The sequence below is a fragment of the Caloenas nicobarica genome, chromosome 19 (assembly GCF_036013445.1).
Source record: "Caloenas nicobarica isolate bCalNic1 chromosome 19, bCalNic1.hap1, whole genome shotgun sequence".
In the NCBI taxonomy this organism is placed as follows: Eukaryota; Metazoa; Chordata; class Aves; order Columbiformes; family Columbidae; genus Caloenas; species Caloenas nicobarica.
This window is the reverse complement of record NC_088263.1, coordinates 11,130,011-11,147,640: the sequence shown is the minus strand read 5'-3', so window position 1 is coordinate 11,147,640 and position 17,630 is coordinate 11,130,011. Positions and strand designations below refer to the sequence as shown.

At 42.8% G+C, this 17,630-nt stretch overlaps 1 protein-coding gene across 6 annotated transcripts in view; it reads right to left on the bottom strand.

Moving 5' to 3' along the window:
- Nucleotides 1–1,653: 1,653 nt before the first annotated feature.
- Nucleotides 1,654–17,630, bottom strand: part of GAPVD1 (GTPase activating protein and VPS9 domains 1) — a 29,647-nt gene continuing 13,670 nt past the window's right edge. For 4 of the 6 annotated variants that reach the window (XM_065648370.1, XM_065648369.1, XM_065648372.1 and 1 more), the window contains 18 exons: nt 17,023–17,148; nt 16,298–16,471; nt 15,853–15,993; nt 15,207–15,341; nt 14,533–14,652; nt 13,964–14,041; nt 13,470–13,837; nt 12,903–12,990; nt 12,730–12,810; nt 11,960–12,082; nt 11,316–11,445; nt 10,810–10,919; nt 10,044–10,203; nt 9,382–9,569; nt 7,789–8,002; nt 7,165–7,237; nt 6,113–6,310; nt 1,654–5,414 (listed from right to left, as the gene is read on the bottom strand). In XM_065648370.1, the coding sequence (XP_065504442.1) occupies nt 5,274–5,414; nt 6,113–6,310; nt 7,165–7,237; nt 7,789–8,002; nt 9,382–9,569; nt 10,044–10,203; nt 10,810–10,919; nt 11,316–11,445; nt 11,960–12,082; nt 12,730–12,810; nt 12,903–12,990; nt 13,470–13,837; nt 13,964–14,041; nt 14,533–14,652; nt 15,207–15,341; nt 15,853–15,993; nt 16,298–16,471; nt 17,023–17,148 (2,648 nt within the window). In that variant the 3' untranslated portion in view covers nt 1,654–5,273. The remainder of the gene's footprint in view (nt 5,415–6,112; nt 6,311–7,164; nt 7,238–7,788; nt 8,003–9,381; nt 9,570–10,043; nt 10,204–10,809; nt 10,920–11,315; nt 11,446–11,959; nt 12,083–12,729; nt 12,811–12,902; nt 12,991–13,469; nt 13,838–13,963; nt 14,042–14,532; nt 14,653–15,206; nt 15,342–15,852; nt 15,994–16,297; nt 16,472–17,022; nt 17,149–17,630) is intronic. The other 2 variants (XM_065648371.1, XM_065648373.1) reach the window with 2 other exon arrangements.

The following is a 17,630-nucleotide window of genomic DNA, read 5'->3' as shown; positions in this document are numbered from 1 at the left end:
CCTGCAGCGTTTCCCGATGAGGTTGACCACAGGCTGGTGGCCAAGACAAGGCTGGGGCTCTCACGAGCAGCGTGTGACAGACACAGCCCCACAAAGGTGTCCACCCCGCCCAGAGCCCAGGTCGTGCTGCTCACAGGGGACCAGACGCCCCAGGGTGGCAGGAGCAGATCAGCCCCGGGGGGCCGGTCCCCCAGCCCAGCGGGATGTTGGGGTCGGACGCAGGAGCTGGCAGCACCTGTGCTGCCTGTGCTCCCCACACCCCAAATCCAGCCTGCCGGGCACCCGCTGCATCCCTCAGCCCCTGGTGAGGGACAGGACCGACTGACGGTGCTGGAGGGGCCTGTCCAGAGCTCTGCTCCCAGGGACTCCTGTTCATGGATCGTTGACTCAACAGGCCATAATGGCTCCATCTATGGGGTCAATACGGGTGCCTTTGACACATGATAGACAATAATTGCTCCTGCTTAGAGACTTTTGAGTTCATGGATCATTGACCTGATGGGCTGTAACAGCTCTGGAGGAGGCTGCACACCCTGCGCCTCAACGCCCTCGGGAGAGAGCGGCTTGTAAAACCACAGCATGTGCACCGGGCCACGCAGAACGTGCGCCCCCAAAAACCACGGTCCCCAGCACAGGTTACCAAAGGCCCTGGGCCCCTGGAAGCCCGGCGGTGGAGCAGAAGCCACGTCAGGAGGCGCAGGAGCGAGGGCCAGCACGTCCCTCAGGCACCGGGGACAGGACCAGGGCGCGCAGGGAGGGGCTCACCTCCCGAGGGCCGCAGGCTGGAGCTCCCCTCTGCAACGGCAACTTCCAGGTATATGATTTAATGAAAGGCACAATAAGAAGTGAAACAATTAGAATTTCTGCCTCATTATCATGGTAATCTTATCAGTCGGATAATGAGGTATTAATGGAGATTTAATGTGCCTCTCATAACAGAATCCCTTGGAGAAAACACATAAGGAAATTGCTGTAAATCCACTTAATGATGGAAAGGTCCCCAAACACCATATTCCAGAGGATGAAAAATGCTGGATGCAAATGAGAGAGAATCAAGGTCAATAACACTGCAGGGACAGAGCTCACGGCAGCACCGCACCGCCGTGCATCCGACCCGGTCCCGCTGCTGCGCCCAGCGGCCCCGTTCGGCGGGACCGGGACGGGATGCACGGCCGCCACCGAGATCCCACTGCTGTGAACGTTTCTTGAGAAACGACTGAAACCTGGTACTTTTGGACTCGAGCACTCCCGTCAAGGCATCGAGCAGCACTCGGCGGAGGAACAGCCGCTGTCCTGGCACCTGCCCCAGGGTGAGGCACCTTCCAGTGCCGTGGCGGCAGGGACACGTTTTCTTCTCTTGAGCTGCCAGGACAGCCAAGCTGCACGATTAAGAACAAGTAACTGAAAAGCTCTGCGCCAAGCAGCCAGCTCAGCGGTGCGGCCTCCCCTGAACCTCACCTTGTTTCTTTGTGCCAGTGCCTGCTCCCCGCGAGCTGTTGGTGCCCGTGTGGAAAAAGGTCTGAGGTACAACCCAGCAGCGACGCGAAACGGAACCTCGTGAAGCTGCTCACGCTTGCAATGCCATCGCCAGCAACCGCTGATCTCGTGGAACAAGGCAGAAACATGAAACCCAGGTGGTTAAACTGCTCTCCTTTTAATAAGTTTTTACAGAATAATACATTAATAATCACGTTAGAGACAAGATGGGTTTCCTGTATACAAGATTGTGCAAGCTCATTAATTTAGATTTATAAAGGCTTTACCAGTTTCAAAGAGGAGAGGCAGTACAAACCTTTTAAATAGAGGTAAAGCACAATTAAAAGGTACAGAACACACACTACTAACTCAGCAGAGGTTAATTCTCAAGTAGTGCAGGCTCAACCGAGTCACCAGCCGTTGCCCAGATCGCAGAATTCTCCCCCGTCCCCGCTGCTCCCGCTGCCGTGGGCACCGCGGGCACAGCTCACCCCGCCAACCGCCGCTGCCGCGGGCACAGCTCACCCCGCCAACCGCCGCTGCCGCGGGCACCGCGGGCACAGCTCACCCCGCCAACCGCCGCTGCCGCGGGCACCGCGGGCACAGCTCACCCCGCCAACCGCCCCGCTGGGCCCAGCTCCTGCTGCCGCCCGTCCACCCCACCAGCACCACCGCGGCAGCGAGTGCTCAAACCGCTGTGAGAATCCGGCTTCGCAGAGCATAAACATGTTCAAACGACACGAACCAACACCGCGCTCACTAGAAATGCACCTACAGGAAACAGGATCACATTCGTGGCTTTTTTTCCTGAAATTTATGGCAGTTACATTCAGCATTTGGTAGTATAAGGTCTTCTAAAGAAAAACTTTTCAACTCAAATATTCAATAGGCCACACACATCCCAATTCTCCTTAAAAAGGATTTTAAAAAGCATTAAAGAGAAATCTCAGGAGCGAAAAGGAATCTCCCAGGGACACAAACCCAGCGCTTTCCCGTCACAGCTCTGCCCAGCAAAGGGAACCGCGGCCCGTGGGACAGGGACGGACACGGACCCGCCGGCGCGGGGCTGGAGCTGCCAGAGCCACCGACGCCAGCGCTGGGCCCCGGCCGCGACCTGCTCCCCGCGGCCTCCCCCAAAACGTTCCATTCACCCTTCAGCGACTGAAGGAATTTCATTAACAGAAAGCACCGAGTTTACAGCAACAGGTACGTGGTTGGCTGGCACCTTTTGGCAACAGTTCTGTTACTTTTGGTCCTTTACGCGCTGTCTTTTCACCTTCACTATTGCACACCAAAACCTAACAACGTCACTTCCTATTCATGTAATTTATCATTTTAAAACTAAACGTTACAGGACACCAGGGGAAAGTAGTAAGAGAACATTACAATGAGGTTTTTAATTATTTCGAAAACCTAATTCTCTAACTACATCTACCAAGACTATATAAAGGACTTTCAGATTAGGTTGAAAAAAAGAAGCAAAGGACCATCTTGCTATGAAGACTCTCAGCTCATCCGGGGCTCACTGAAACACTTAGGGGTTTAAAAATAACTCGATAATAATAATGATGATCATAAAGACTCCAGTTCTTTTAAGTATTTCTCTATGCAAAAAAACCCAAAGTGATAAAAATTGTGAAGGAAATGGTTCTTGCACTTTCCATGAGAGCAAATCCAAGAGATCAAATCCCGCTTGCCAGGTTTGCAAACAGAAGCAATGTGCAGGGGAATCACCCACTTCAGTGTCTTTGTGCCTTTTTTAGGGACTGTACAAATACTGTCCTCGCCTAAAACCCAAACTTTTATACACCGGTCTTAACATCTCAGATATTCAAGTAATAATGTTACAGGACACTTCAATATAAATAAATTTATATTGCTTTTAGATATGATCTAGCCATATCTTCAAGGGCATATTTGTGCTTTGCTGCTGAATGTTATTGGTCAGGGCTGTGCTTGCCATATTGAGCTACGTGTTCAGCACCAAAACCCCACCAAGGCTAAAGAACCAGAATATTGCGATGCAACACAGGCTGAGTTACCACAGTAAGGCAGATCAGAAGGATTTTGTTTCTACTGAGTATTGCTCCTCCACACAATCAAGTCTCTTACAGAGGAGAAAGGCTATAAATAAAAGAAAAAAGTTACCATCCCACTCTCTCACTTGTGATTATTTTGGCAAAAATGCTGTCCTGAATTACATACAAGAGTCCTGGAAAGTGAGTTTCTTTAATTATGCCTTGACAAGTAGCACAGCCAATCAAGCACTTGATATTTTACATAAATTGCTCTAATTTCAGTTATCCAAACGATTTTCCCAAGTACTAGTTGCTTACAGGTTTTAGTCATCAAAACGCGCACACACATGAATTACTCATACTTGGAAAAGAATGCGAGATTTTGTTTTCTTTGCCATTTACAGACCCCAAGTCTTAACACATCCCTCTGGCAGAAGTGCAACAAACACTCTAGGAAGAGCAAGAAATAATACTGACATGAAAAAGTTAAATGCTCACTGTCCTTTTCCACTGTAATTCCAGCTAAAAAAGAACAGCAAGTGCTTATATACAGAAAACAACCACCGGCCATCGCTCAGATCATTTCACTCATGAAAAATCCATGTGGTGTTGTGCATTAAAACTTCTTTCAATTGGTAATTGTCAGTTTAAGGGAAAGGTGGGGTGAGAAATCTATAAAACACCCTGAACTGATGTCATGATATGTTTCATAAAGAACAGTGTTATATTTTAAAATATTTTATATGAACAGTAAAACTTGCACTGCTGCATAGCAGACAACACGAAGAACATTTAGTAAAAACATTCACTGAAACCCCTGGCATATGTATTTAATGTCACTAATCAAAATATATATTACAGTCCAAGGTTCTGTTAAGGATCTCTGGGGTTTGTACAGTATACACAATACTTCAGAAAAAATATTACACTAAGGTATTTTATTTCTCCTTTTTTATATTAGACTTATCTATTGTAACTTACAGTCCCTCTCCTCTATATACCCAAACCTTTGTAACACCCTAATGCCCTAGCCAAAAAGTGTCTAGCTATCTAATAAGCCCTGTCTATTATAAATTCCAGTTTTAGAAATTTCAATAATCTTAATTACATTTTAATAAATAGTTCAGTTTGCCCTTTTTTAATCTCAGCCTTCTGAGGAAGTCCTTTCATTACCCAAACACAGTATGTCACAACTGTTAGAGATCAGAGAGGCTTTTGCTTGTTTATTCAAAGGATAATGAGTCCAAAGATAATCGCAATGCATTAAATATAGTTATATAATATTTACACTGTCCTCTCAGATTTTAAATTTAGGTGAAATATAATTGATAACTGACGTCAGCTACTACAAACTTTCAGTGTGGCTGGTGTTTATTAATAAAAGGTGTATTAAGCTACAAAGTATACTAAGTGTTGCCCTGATTCTTCTTGTTTCAGTTTTCCATTAGAAATTAAATGAGGTGAATTATTCATGTGAGTAAGAATTCAGGAAGAAGGGTGGTGGAAAAAGCATGAAGAATTTTCTGCATGCTTTGAGATTCCAAAATACCTGAAAACTGTGGTCCCTTTTGAAGTGCCAGTAACTACAGGGGAGAAAAACGCAACCAAAATAAAATAGGAAAAATCTGTTAAATTAATTTGATTAGTAAAGGTGTGTTTTAAAATGCCTCAATTCTGTACAGTATTATACAAGGAAAGTCTCTTCTTTAGCTTTTGCAGCTGTTGTACATTCTTACATGCTCTTCTGCTAACAGTCTGCCCATACGCGTGCAGTTTGAGCTACTTGCGATCATCAATAGTTTTAATGAATTCAACTGCTGCCGTGAACTGCATCCACCAGTACGATTCTTCTCCAGACAAACAGTTGGCATAGAAACTACTGATGTACTGAACAGTGGACAGCAAGCAAGGTGGATTTGCCTGAGGGTTAAATAAGAAAGAGAAACTCACAGCTTGTTTGCAAAGCTAAACACGAAATGTTACAAGATACAGAACAGAAATACAGTTCTACTCATGCAGCAATCCCCACGTTTGTAACACATTATCACGTAACGCATCTGTGGGGTAGTGACTGGTTATCCAGACCACCCCCATCTCACACGCTCCGAAGGCATCAGACTTGACGAAAGGAGCATTTTTCCAACAAGGAAAAACAACCAGCAGGCCAAGAAAATAAGGGTAACACCGGCAGTATCTACGAAAGTAATCGAGGATTTCGACACGCGGAAAAGCCAATTGTTTTAGCATCTTATACGTGACAGACCATTCTCCAAACGCTCATATGTCAAAAAAGGTCAGCAACACAACGTGCCAGTGCGGATCTGGGTCCTGGAGGAGGACACCACTGAGCAGGACAGCTCACAGACGCTGCTGGACGCACCTCAAAACACCCCGCTCCACACACACCCGAGTTCCCGGGTGCCAAAGGCAAAGTCTGCTTGGAGTCAAAAACCATAACTGTGATCGGATTTCTGATGTTTGCTTAAACCGGCTGAATTAGATCTGGTTTTCAGTCTAGCATGCTTCCAATTACCCAAATACATTAATTTTTTTTCCTAAAATTTGCTTGTTTATTACAAAAATTAGCTGTGGTTTGTGATCTTTGTAAAAGAACTCACCTTTATGAGGACAAAGACCAGAACAGGAACAAAATCATCTGCCCCAGGTACTGAATCTTCATTTGCCAGACTAAGCAGGTTCATGATGGTTGAACACATTCGCAGGATACACTGTACTTTGTCTCGGGGGGTTTTATAAGCGCTTATTGTGCGGATTTCAGACTGTGCAGATGGCCATGGTGCCTCCCGGAGATATACCTAGAAAAATAAAACACCGTGCTGCCAGTTTGTCCAAGCTACTGCTGCGCAACACGGAGATCTGAAGTACCAGAGACTTGCAGGCAGGAGCAAGGCCCTGGAGCAACGGGAAGCTTTACGTCAGGATGGTTACGTTGCACTCACAACGAAGGTGGCTTCCTGCTGTGTTATAGTAAAAACTACAAGGAGCCAGCACTCCATGTGCAATTAATATAATTAGCCTGTGCTTCTCCCCGACTTTCCCAGTACACGGTTCCAGATGAAGGCAGAGCTGTACATCTCCATCTCCTGTATCAGCAGCTTCAGGAACACTCACCGTTCTGAGTCACACCGTTCAAGTGCTGAACTGAGAACGAGGACGGCTGCAAACATCCTTCTAAAGGCTACCAACCTGCTTTTAGTTATCCTGTTAACCATGAGGAAAGTGAAAGCACTGGGCAAATTCACAGATCTGCAAAGCTTCTGTTGAAGCTGGCTAGTTCTGAAAGCTAACTTGGCAACTGTAAACCCCAGCCATGGCATACAAATCACATTAGAACCATAAAGGATTCAAATCTTGTCTTCGAAGCAAATTATCAGGAAGTTACTGCATCTCAGTGCAGTGTGGTATTAGTTCTTCAATGTTACTATCCAGACAGAAGTATCAAGCTCAGAAAAAAAAAATATTTGGAATGATCAGTCAGTGGAAGATACCAAAGCATGGGTACAGCATGTTCTTCCTGCAGGATATTTCAGCTGTCACAGATAGAAAAGCAATGCTTCTAAGTGTAAAACAAACCAACCCTCTCCCCATCCTGAACACAAGCAAAACCGAGCACCTGACACACACAGGAGAGAGAAGGAGAAGTTGTTACCTCAGGTATCTGCAGTGCTTTGTGGTTTGCAGTCACCACTTTAGATAACCTCTGTATGTGCTCATGGAGGACTCTGAAAACAAACACAAAAAACAAGAGGGAAAAGTAAGTGGCAGCCAGTAGTCCCATGGCATTTCCCACTAAGTTTGATACTACAAGAGAGATCTTCGGGAATGTATATAATCATGATGGTCCTACAGCTAATGGACAGCAGGTCGATAGAGGTGCAGAGGATTTTGCCATACAACCAAGTACAACCACACAGTGTATGTTCTACAGCACAGAACCCAAAAACCCCAAATGCATGGGAAATACTGTTCCAAAACCAGGAGTCCTGAAGCAGAGTTGGGTCATTCCCTCAGCACAGACACTTGCAGATCTGAAAGTCTGCATCCCAAGGCACTACATTTATAATTTTATTCTGTTCTAGCAGTTTGTTGCAAACACAAACTTTCGCACATGATGCTAAAGCACTTCCTTGTTCTTTTACAAAACATTCTGAAAGAGAACATGAGTTTGTATGGCACGGCTGACTTAGTCAAGTCTGTCACACAAAGACCGCACAGCTTCCGTCTGCACCAACTGCTAAAGAGAAACCAGGTACTTCAAATTACATTAACTTACTGGTCACGCAAAATATCTCCATCCTGATTAGGGTAGAATGCAAGTTTGAAAATCCGATTCATCACGCTGCGTTCTATAGCTAATTGTGCATCCTGAAGCTGTTCTTCACTGGCATTCTGCCATATGGCATCCTGAGCCATAGCCCCATAGAGGAACTGAAGAAAATCCTCAACTTGGGCTGTTTTATCATCTGCTGCTGTGAGTTTCTGGAAATCTGATTAAAAAGTAAAAAGAGCAAGAACGTTCAGTTAAGTAAAACACATTTCTGATGGGTTTTCTGGAAAGAAGGGCCCAGAATCAACTTCTGACTTCTTGCCAGGCAGCACTGAGGCTCTGTTTTGCCCATGGCCTGGTAAGGGGAACACAGGCATGAACATTTGAAATAAACGGAAGGGTTAAAAGGAAAAGCACACAGAACACATTTAGCAAAGCATATGGTCAAAATACTCTGCTTGATACCATGTTAATCACTTCCTCTGCGGTACCAGCTCTTCTGCCTCCTTCTCAGCCACCCACAGAGATAACACCCAGAACAATCCCTACGACAGTCACCAGTAGGAACCAGCGCACGCAAAGCTGTCGGATGCTGAAAAGGGGACGGGCAGGGAAAATATCACGAAGACCCATGTGTACCATTTCCTAGACCTACCTTGATTAAGTATGCATAGTTACAACATTCATATTTATCTACAAACTACAGGATGAGTGATGCAGCCAAGTTAATGCAGCGTGACCAAATCTCTGGCCATTCATCGGCTTCACATTTCTAGCGCGGTGCAGCAGAGGAGACTGCCACTCACATCTGCCAGCAGCCTGCACGCCGCAGCTGCCAACTGCTCTTGTAGCGCTCCCAGAAATAGCTGTCTGCTTTCTGGCCAAGGTAAGGGCTTTAACTCCTTCCTGGGTCACCGAATCTTCTACCAGAACTTTAATCCCAGTAAATATAAGTTCTCGTGTTAATTCCAGCCTATTCAGGCACATTTAATATGCAGCACCATACGCTCCAGGAGCAAGAACTGACTCCAAATTTCTTACGTACTTCATTAAGTCAGGTATGTGCATAAAGAACATAGAAATAGTTTGTTTTAAGTGACCCTCTTTTGAGAGAGTGGTCTTCCTGGTGCCAATATCCCTTACGCTATGATATTTTTGAATCTTTGACTCATTTGATTCTTATTACTACTTCTTACTACTTACCCCACATCTTCCAAGGTACAACCATGGGTTCTGTACCAAGGTCTGCCTGCTGCAACTTAATTTAGCATTTATCAGTAGATCTAAAATAATTAATAGTATTCATGCTTCTTTCATGGGGCAGGTGCCCCATGATTTAGCCTAACTTTTTAGGCCAAGTGAGGTCAAATTACCTTCCTTTTCTCTTAGCCCAAGAAAAATGCAGTTACCATGACTTAGCTGCCACAACATACTGTTAAGTCACTGTCTATTTGAGCCGTTAATTCACCAGCTGAAATGAAAACTGGTTTAGGAATCTGCTTCTCCAATCAGAAGTTGTATTTTAAAACATTAACTGGAGTCAGCATCTAAATATGGAGTAAAGGAATATAAACATTCCACAGTCTGCATTAATCTTACCTTGAATAAACTCCCTTATTTTCTTTTCTTTGCTCTCTAGCAGTAACCTCACACATACTGTAGTGAAGTATCTGTTGGCCACTTCTTTATCTCGCAGAACTCTTTGCAACAGCCTTTCCAAGTGTGCTTGTGTTGTTTGCAGGCCTTGGCGACATCGAGTTAGATAAGCGATATATGGAGCTCTTTTCCTAAAACAAAGAGTGTTCTACATTACATTCATAATAAAGATAGAGGCCAATAGCTTTATAAACTGTAAAGCTGTAAAAGAGGAATCTTCAACCTGTTGTTCTTAAAACAAAGACAACACCTGAATTAGGAAGTTCTGCCTTGCACAGATTTCTCTGACTGAATTCGCTGCTTGCAGCACTCCAGAGAGTCAGACCAAAGCACATTCCAACAGCACCTCTTGTGTGCTACAGCTGAACATTGGCCATAAACTGGTTTAACCTGACTTTATTACTACCTGGACTGACTTCAGGTCCAAGTTTTTTTAAGCTGTTTGCAAACAGGGGAGACAATTTCACCATTTTGTGGGGAAGCAGAGGTGTAATAACCTGATTTGGCAAAGTACAATTTAAAACAAAAAAAGATCTTCCCATCCTGCTAGTGAACAAATATATGCGTTTGGAAATGCATTAATAATAAGATACCAAACAAACTACCTATAGTCCTCCGCAATAGATGCCAGCAGCTTTCGACAGGTCCTGTTATCAAAGCGGCTTACACATCGCATTGTCTCTTGCAGCTGGGCCATCAGGTTCTTGTCTTGGAGGTTGATAGCTTCAGCTAGCTGAACTTTCAAGAAGCACACAATTTCATTATCTAATAAAGAACAAAGGAAAAATTATTAAGGAAAAGAAATATAGGCATGATGAAAATAAAAATGTTTTTTAATATGGGAAACATGTAACAGTTAAAACCAAAACTTCTGTACATTAAGCAATAAATGTGATTTTAGTAACAATTTAATAAGTGTTCCTGAATTTTCCAGATATTAAGCAATAAGTTTTCATATCACTATCTTATTTAGTATTTAGAACCATTCTGAAACATGAAGAGGACCAGATAAGGTACAAATTCACCTGTCTGCAAATAAACCTAGATGGGATGGAGGGAAGCAAGCACAAGACACATATATTAAGTCAACCTAAAGACTCGGTAAATCATTCAAGTTACTCTACCAGTACCGTAGCACGATTGCCAAGAGTATTTTGGGAGTCTGTTCTACAGCTTCAGTCAGGCTCTGCCTGCACTGTCACTGAGACGCTTCATTACAAAAAATGAGACTAGATGTAGTTGACAGGTTTGTTTGTGGAGGAAGAAAGAAAACATTTGGGGGGGCAGAAAGTGGCCCTTCTATATCTGTGGATGGGAGAAAAGAGGCAGCACACACAATACAAAATATCTGTATGCATAAGGAACATTTACCTTCAGGGTCTGTGTGATCTGGCAGACCATTCCTTGTTGAATGTGTCAGCATTGGGAAGGCAACAGAATCTGCTGAACAAAGAGCCAATCTCAATTTCTTCTTTGCATCCCTTAAAGAGGAAAAATATTCTCTTAACAAAGTTGCTGCAAGGTCTGCTTCTTCAATAAGCAGTGCTTACTTTGGGCGGGGGTTGTTTGTTTTTAATACTGCCTAAAAGTTATTTAATATAATTTTAACACACCAATGTTGTCAAGACTTCAGAATATCAGTTCTTTTGATATAGCACCTAGACCAGTTTCAAAGGAATTTTCCTAACACTGAACTGCTCTGTCCCCTCAGGTTACAATATTCTCCCCTTCACCAGTAGAAACACAACAGTTTGAGATGCTTAAAACTAAAAGCACATAAAAGTTTACAATTAATCCATATTAAGATTTTTGCAGGAACCAATCATGTGACTTCCATTCTACCTTGTGGGTAAGATTAAACCTGCAAAAGTATTTACCTATAGGAGAAAGCAGAACTTTGTGGCTGTGCTACTTGACTTGCAGAGTCTGGAAGATCATCTGCAGACATGTTTTGCAAAGCCTCATCACGTGGAGAGTCATGCATACTTTCACCATCCCCAAGAGTCTCTATGGAAATGAAAAATAAAAAACCCAACAACATTACACTTGAAGACACGAGTCAGAAGCAGCAGCTAGACTAATTCTCTATTTTCTTCTTGTTACTCCAAGGCTGGGGCGACAGCAAAGATGACAACTTGTTCTGAGTAAGTGAAAAAAGGGTATTAAGAATATACAGTCTACAAGTCACTGAGAAGCAATTATGTCAGTTCTGGAAAGCAATATACTTCTTCAGTATCCGTTAAAAAAATACAAACCAAAACAAACACAAACCCGAAAATCTGGTAGAGATGTGCTATTAGCAACCGAGCAGCTCATTGACAATATGAAAGCTGTGCTTGGGGGTACTGCTGTAATTCCCAGTCTCTGAGAGAGTGTCCCACAGGTTATTTGACAAATATTCCTGGTTTGGTGCTCACGTTGTTCAGCTTTTAGGACTAATATTTATCTAGGATACTGATGTGTTTTTATCTTTAAGAAGGAGAAACTATGTTGGTGCTGATTATAAAAGCCAAGTTCTTACCTGCACTGTCATAGTTCGCTATAGCTCCTTCACTAGGACTGGTTCTTTTAATTGCATTCCTGTATTTGTCCAGAATGTCCTCCGCAGCTTGTGCCTGGGCACTGACTCTTGGGCTGGGATCATCTGAAAAGACCATTAAAAACAACAGGAGTTAACCCTGTATTGTGCCAACCGAAAGCAAATACAAAATTTAGACCTAGACATTTGGACTCTGTTTTTAGCCACATCAAACAAATAGCTGTTTGTGTTCCATGGAGCCACAATTCAAATACATTTATAATGCCTGAAGCAAAAGCAGCAAAAAAAAGTACAATGAAGGTGAATAAATAAAGCCAGATCCTTAGCATACTTATACTGTATACACAAATGGTTCTTGTATATTTGAAGACTTCTAGAAATGATTAGGCAAACAGAAAACTAAACATTCAGGCTCAAATCATGTTTAATTTAGCACTGAAGTAATTATTATGGGAACGTGTCTGCAGCTATCCTTACAGCTCAGCTATGATAAAGACGTGAGCTTTATAATGAGAAAAAAAAAGTGAAGACTTGAGTGAATACCCACCACTATACATATTGACAGAAGCATGGCAATTTAAAAACAGCCTTCAAGGCAAGACGTCTTTATCCACCTTCTTATTCAGAAAGGCAGTTGTGAACATTAACTACAGTAGCATATACCTTTCTGTAAACAGATATCTGGTGGGCACTCTGCAACAATCCAGGGCACGTTATGAGAGAAAATTACTACAACGATATTATTCACATACCTTGAAGCGCTGGGTACCTGTCAGGCACCATGTCATCTTTGTCTTTTTCTTGTTTTTCTTTCTTTCTAAATGGAATAGGAGCTGAAAATGCAAGGTACCTTATCAAAGACTATTCTGAGATAATGGACAGACTGAAGAAACTAAGAAAGTGGCTAATGGAGACATGATCCTACCTTTGGGCATGGCAGACACAAAACGTTTCCTCCACCAGGGCTTGTTTCTGTCAGACTTTTCATCATCACTGTCTTTTCGATCTTCAATCTATAGAAGGGCAGAGTCTACATTTGAGCATCTACCACATCACGTGCAAAGACAAATTTTCTCCTCAACATCAGGTTATGCTGTGTCAACTGTAGAACAGAACTACAGCAGAGCACGGAAAGCCACAGCAGGTTACATCAGAAATATCCCTCCTGAGGAGGGCAGCCTATTGTTTCTTATTTAAAGAAAACTACTTTTCAGGATGCTGCAGCATTTTAAACACTACAACAAATCTATTTCTGAAGCCCCACCAAATCAAGTAAAACTCATCCACTAAATTTAAGAGAAGCCAGATTCATTTAAGCCACTCTGAACATCTGTCGCTTTAGTTTGTAAAACATTACTGGTCAATGTTTAAAAGGTAACGAAAGTGCATTGTAATTCCTTGGCTGAACACATTTAATAGCAGCTTTCTGGCATTAGATGCAAAATTAAAGTGGGCAGGCTAGAAAAACCAGAATGATAAACAGAAGCCTTACCTCTCCCCTAGAGGAGTCTTTACTGGGAGAGGAAGACGAGGACTGAGACGCAGCCGCCAGGACAGCTGCTCCGGCGCTCGGCATCGGGAGCTCCCTCTCCTCGTTGCCAGGACGTCTGTTCCAGCCAGGGTCACTCATGGGCCTCCGAACTGATGACACTATATCTGAACTCCTGCTGCGGACCAGCCTTTCTGGATAAGAATGCCTCTGCTTGAACGCTTCTAAATCAGTTGGAATTAAAGTGTGAGACCCAAAGTTTGGTAATCGGGCCTCGTTACCTCCCATAGCTCCTTCCAAGATGGGTGGATCAGGTGGGGGGTGAGAGGGTCTTGCATAGTGTACTTTAGGCCTTACTACAGCTGATACACCTGAGGTCATAAACACAAAAGAAACCACATGCATTTCTCTTAAGATTCTTCCAAACTAGCCAACACTAACACACAAGCATTGAAAACACTTGTTTTTTTTAAAAAAGCTTATTCTTTCCAACTCACCCTCATTTGATGACAGAGGGTCAAACAGTGCAAGCAAAGAATCTGTCTGAGAAGGAGGAGATGTCAACTGACTGGCTCCTGAAATACAGAAAGAAAAAAGTTAGCGCTGTCATGAGAACTACCTACACAGAAGGGACATTGGAAAAAAAGCCCTCAGCAACAAAAGTTTGTAACACTCATATTGCAAAATACTTTTAAAGATATTCTTATATAGGAAGATCTCTGGAGTATGCTGAAATCAGCAAAGAATTACATCACAAAAAGTGCAGAAATCTTGAGGAGAGATCCAATTCTGAAGGACAAGAGGACAGTCAATTTAATCAAACCGAATTAAGAAGAGGTGAACTTGGATCTAGTACTCAAGCTGTAGTACTATAAATACTGGAGACTCTTTGTCAAACAAATACAGTGCAAGCAAATAAGGAAAATGTTAAGCTTAGCCACCAGAACTTTGAAATTGGAAGAAATTTTAAAATGTAATGATTCTACAAATGTCCTTTTAAGCACCGTTGCAAGACATCAATTACCAGAGATCTGGATTCTCAGTTACAGGTAAGGAGCTTAATTACCGTGGGCTGTTTCATCCATGTCAGGACTTGTCACAGAATCTTTTCCCCCAAAGTCAGAGCTACATTCGGACCTGAGATCCTCAATCTTATTAGGAATATCTTCAGATGTTGCACTAATACCTTACACATAACAAAAGAAGAATCTGTAATAGTCTTTCAGAGAAAAAGGAAACAAAAACCTGAAGGTGTTAAAATGTTTGGTGAACAATGCAATAATCAAGCCCTAACTCACAGCAGCACCTATAGACATTTCATTCTGAACTTCTACACTCCTAAAATAACATTTCTGCTCTACAACTGTTTTAAGATAGCCATGAATATGCTTTGAAAATTTGCATTAGAAAGATTCTTCACTCTAAGTATTTTGCAGAGAACTAAGAACTGAAGTAGATATATGCTGATTTACTTAAATAAAAATAGTTGTGACACTAAACTAAATGCAAGAAAGTTAGAAGTTTCTTCTAAATCAACACCATTGCTATTGTAGCACAGAGTATTCAGTGCTCAGCTGCCTTTTTTTTTCTGCAAGATGAACAAAGAATTACTGCTTTGAAAATTCCAGAATGGGTGCAAAAAGTTATTTTGTGAGTGAGATTACGTGTAACTAAAGCGCAGCAAAGCAGATGCTGACCACGCTCCAGCACCGCAGTGTTTTCGGAGGCAACCACACCCACCTGATACAACGCTGAGGCCTGGCGTGCTGGGCCGAGAACTGACCTCCCGCACGTCTGTGTCGTCAGACGTGCTGCCCAGCCCAGAGCAGCTCTCCAGTTCTTGGAGCCTTTCCTCCTGTTTTAAGTCTGGAGCCTCTACAAAAGGGAAACAATGAGAGCAGAGAGAAAAAGTATCATTACTCAATGCCATGCTCCCTGAATATTCACAGACAGAGGGAAAGGGGCAGTTATGTGTTTATTTAGTGTATGAAGTTCTAAGCTAACTCAACCCCTTCAGCAAGGGTTTCCCCCATAGAGAAGGCAGACTCTGCAGACAGCAGCACTCTCCCTGCATGGGCATTCTAAGTTGTTGTTACTGGTTTAAGGATCATACTTCTTAGAGAGAACCATATACAGTCAAGTCTTCACTAACCAAGGTAAGCTGTGATTTCTAAGTAACAGTAACTCTCTCACAATGCTTTCCATCTTCTCTCTGCCCAGGAACAGCCTGTCCTTTTCACATTGGAAGTATTCACAAATGCTAACTTAACCCTAGGACAGCAATTTCTCAAAGAAAGAGAGAAAGAGGTTGTTGCTTGGCATTACATGCCTCTGGAAGAGTCTTGATTCATGCTACAGAAATAAGCAAAACCTGCATGGTTCTGACCTGAGTCACTTGGCAATACTTCCACACTCCAGGCCTCGCTTGTGGTTTCTGATATGGTTGAACCTGTGCAGGGATCAAGCAACACGGATCCTGAACCTGGTAAACACAGCAAGCTGCCTAGCATGTTCTCTGCAGCTGCACCTGCAAAAGTAAAGCCAAAGCACATAGCTAGATATAGGCCTCCTGAAACAGCTCTTAACAAGAGAAAAATAAGAACACCTTTTAAGTGTCCTTAGTAAACTGGTCATGAAAGATAACGTTGAAAAGGTAGAAATGAACAACCAAATACAACACAGGCCATGCACACAGAATCCTCCTACAGAAAAGCTGCAGTTTAATCAGTGCAAACACACCTACTTAGAAAGAGAGGAGGAGGGCTCTGCAGCCTCGCTATTTTAGAGCAAGCATGAAGCGTTTTAACATACCAGGTGTACCAGCCAGTTACCTGCTATTTCTTGCAAACGATCTTCATCAATATTTGGATCGAAGTCACTTCCCAAGACATCCGTACTCCAAGTTTCGCTCACGGTTTCTGATATGTCTCTGTCATCAGTCAATCCCATCATATCACGGATTTCAAACTTACGGAGCTTGTCATCAAGATTATCCTGAGTTGTGGCTATGGAAAAATAAAAAGCTCTCATTTTTTTTTTAAGGGCTTTTCCAATCACTTCTGCTTGAAAATAGGAAAAATAATCCAAACAAAACAACACTCTAATTCTGTCAGGTAAAACAGTGCTTTAAAGTAAGGCCTCTAAAGCACTATTATACTATTCAAGAGATGGTGCCTGAAAACAGTTTTTAAGCACATTCGAGACATAAGAAGAAAAATCTTGAACTACACACGGTGACATATTGACCAAATTGTCAGACAAAACGAATAAAATTCAGTGCACTATCAAGAAACTGATACAATTTCTGTATGAGGAACTTATCACAGAAAAGCTGAGGCCTCCGGAGATCATTCAAGTCCAAACCTTCCGCTCAAAACAGGGTCAATTACTGCAGGCTGCTCATGGTTATGTCCAGTCATGTTCTGAATATCTCCAAGGCTGGAGACGCCACTTCGGACAACCCGTTCCAGCTTTTGACCACTATCTATCGAGCAGGAAGCCATCCGGATGCTTTCGGACCACTCCAATCCACCTGTATCAGAGAACGTGCACCTGCCTTGTTCGTGCTCCAGCAGCTGCAGAGCTTCCACGCCGTTGCTGCCGGAGGGGCCCGCGCCGAGCTCCGACACCGACTCTCCTTCTAAATCCAGGGAGGACACAGAGTTGGAGCGATTCGAAGGACCTGTGAAAACAGACTTTACTGTAAAGCTAATTTGAGTAACATTTCCTGAATATACAGCATTAACAATCCAGGACACAATTAACTAGAAAGATGAAAATAAATGAACTAGCAGTTCCAATGTAAAATACTGAATTGATGAACTAAACGTACATTTGCTCTACTCTTGATGCCTATTTAATAGATACTTAACCCACACTGTGATTTGTACTTCCCATGTTTACAGTGCCACACTAATTAAAATAACCTACAAATACATTACCAGAAACGGCTGGAATCTCACCATTACCATACTTAACTGTAACTAAAAAGTCAATAAAGTCTGTGCCATTAATTTGTTTACTTGTCCATTGATTTGTTTTCTGATTTTGAAGAGAGAGCGCGCGCAAAAACTATATTATGGAAGTTACACAAAATAATGTAGGCTGAGTCTGAGTAATCTGTACAAACCTCTTCAATACCACAAATAAACTTCTGTTTGCTTC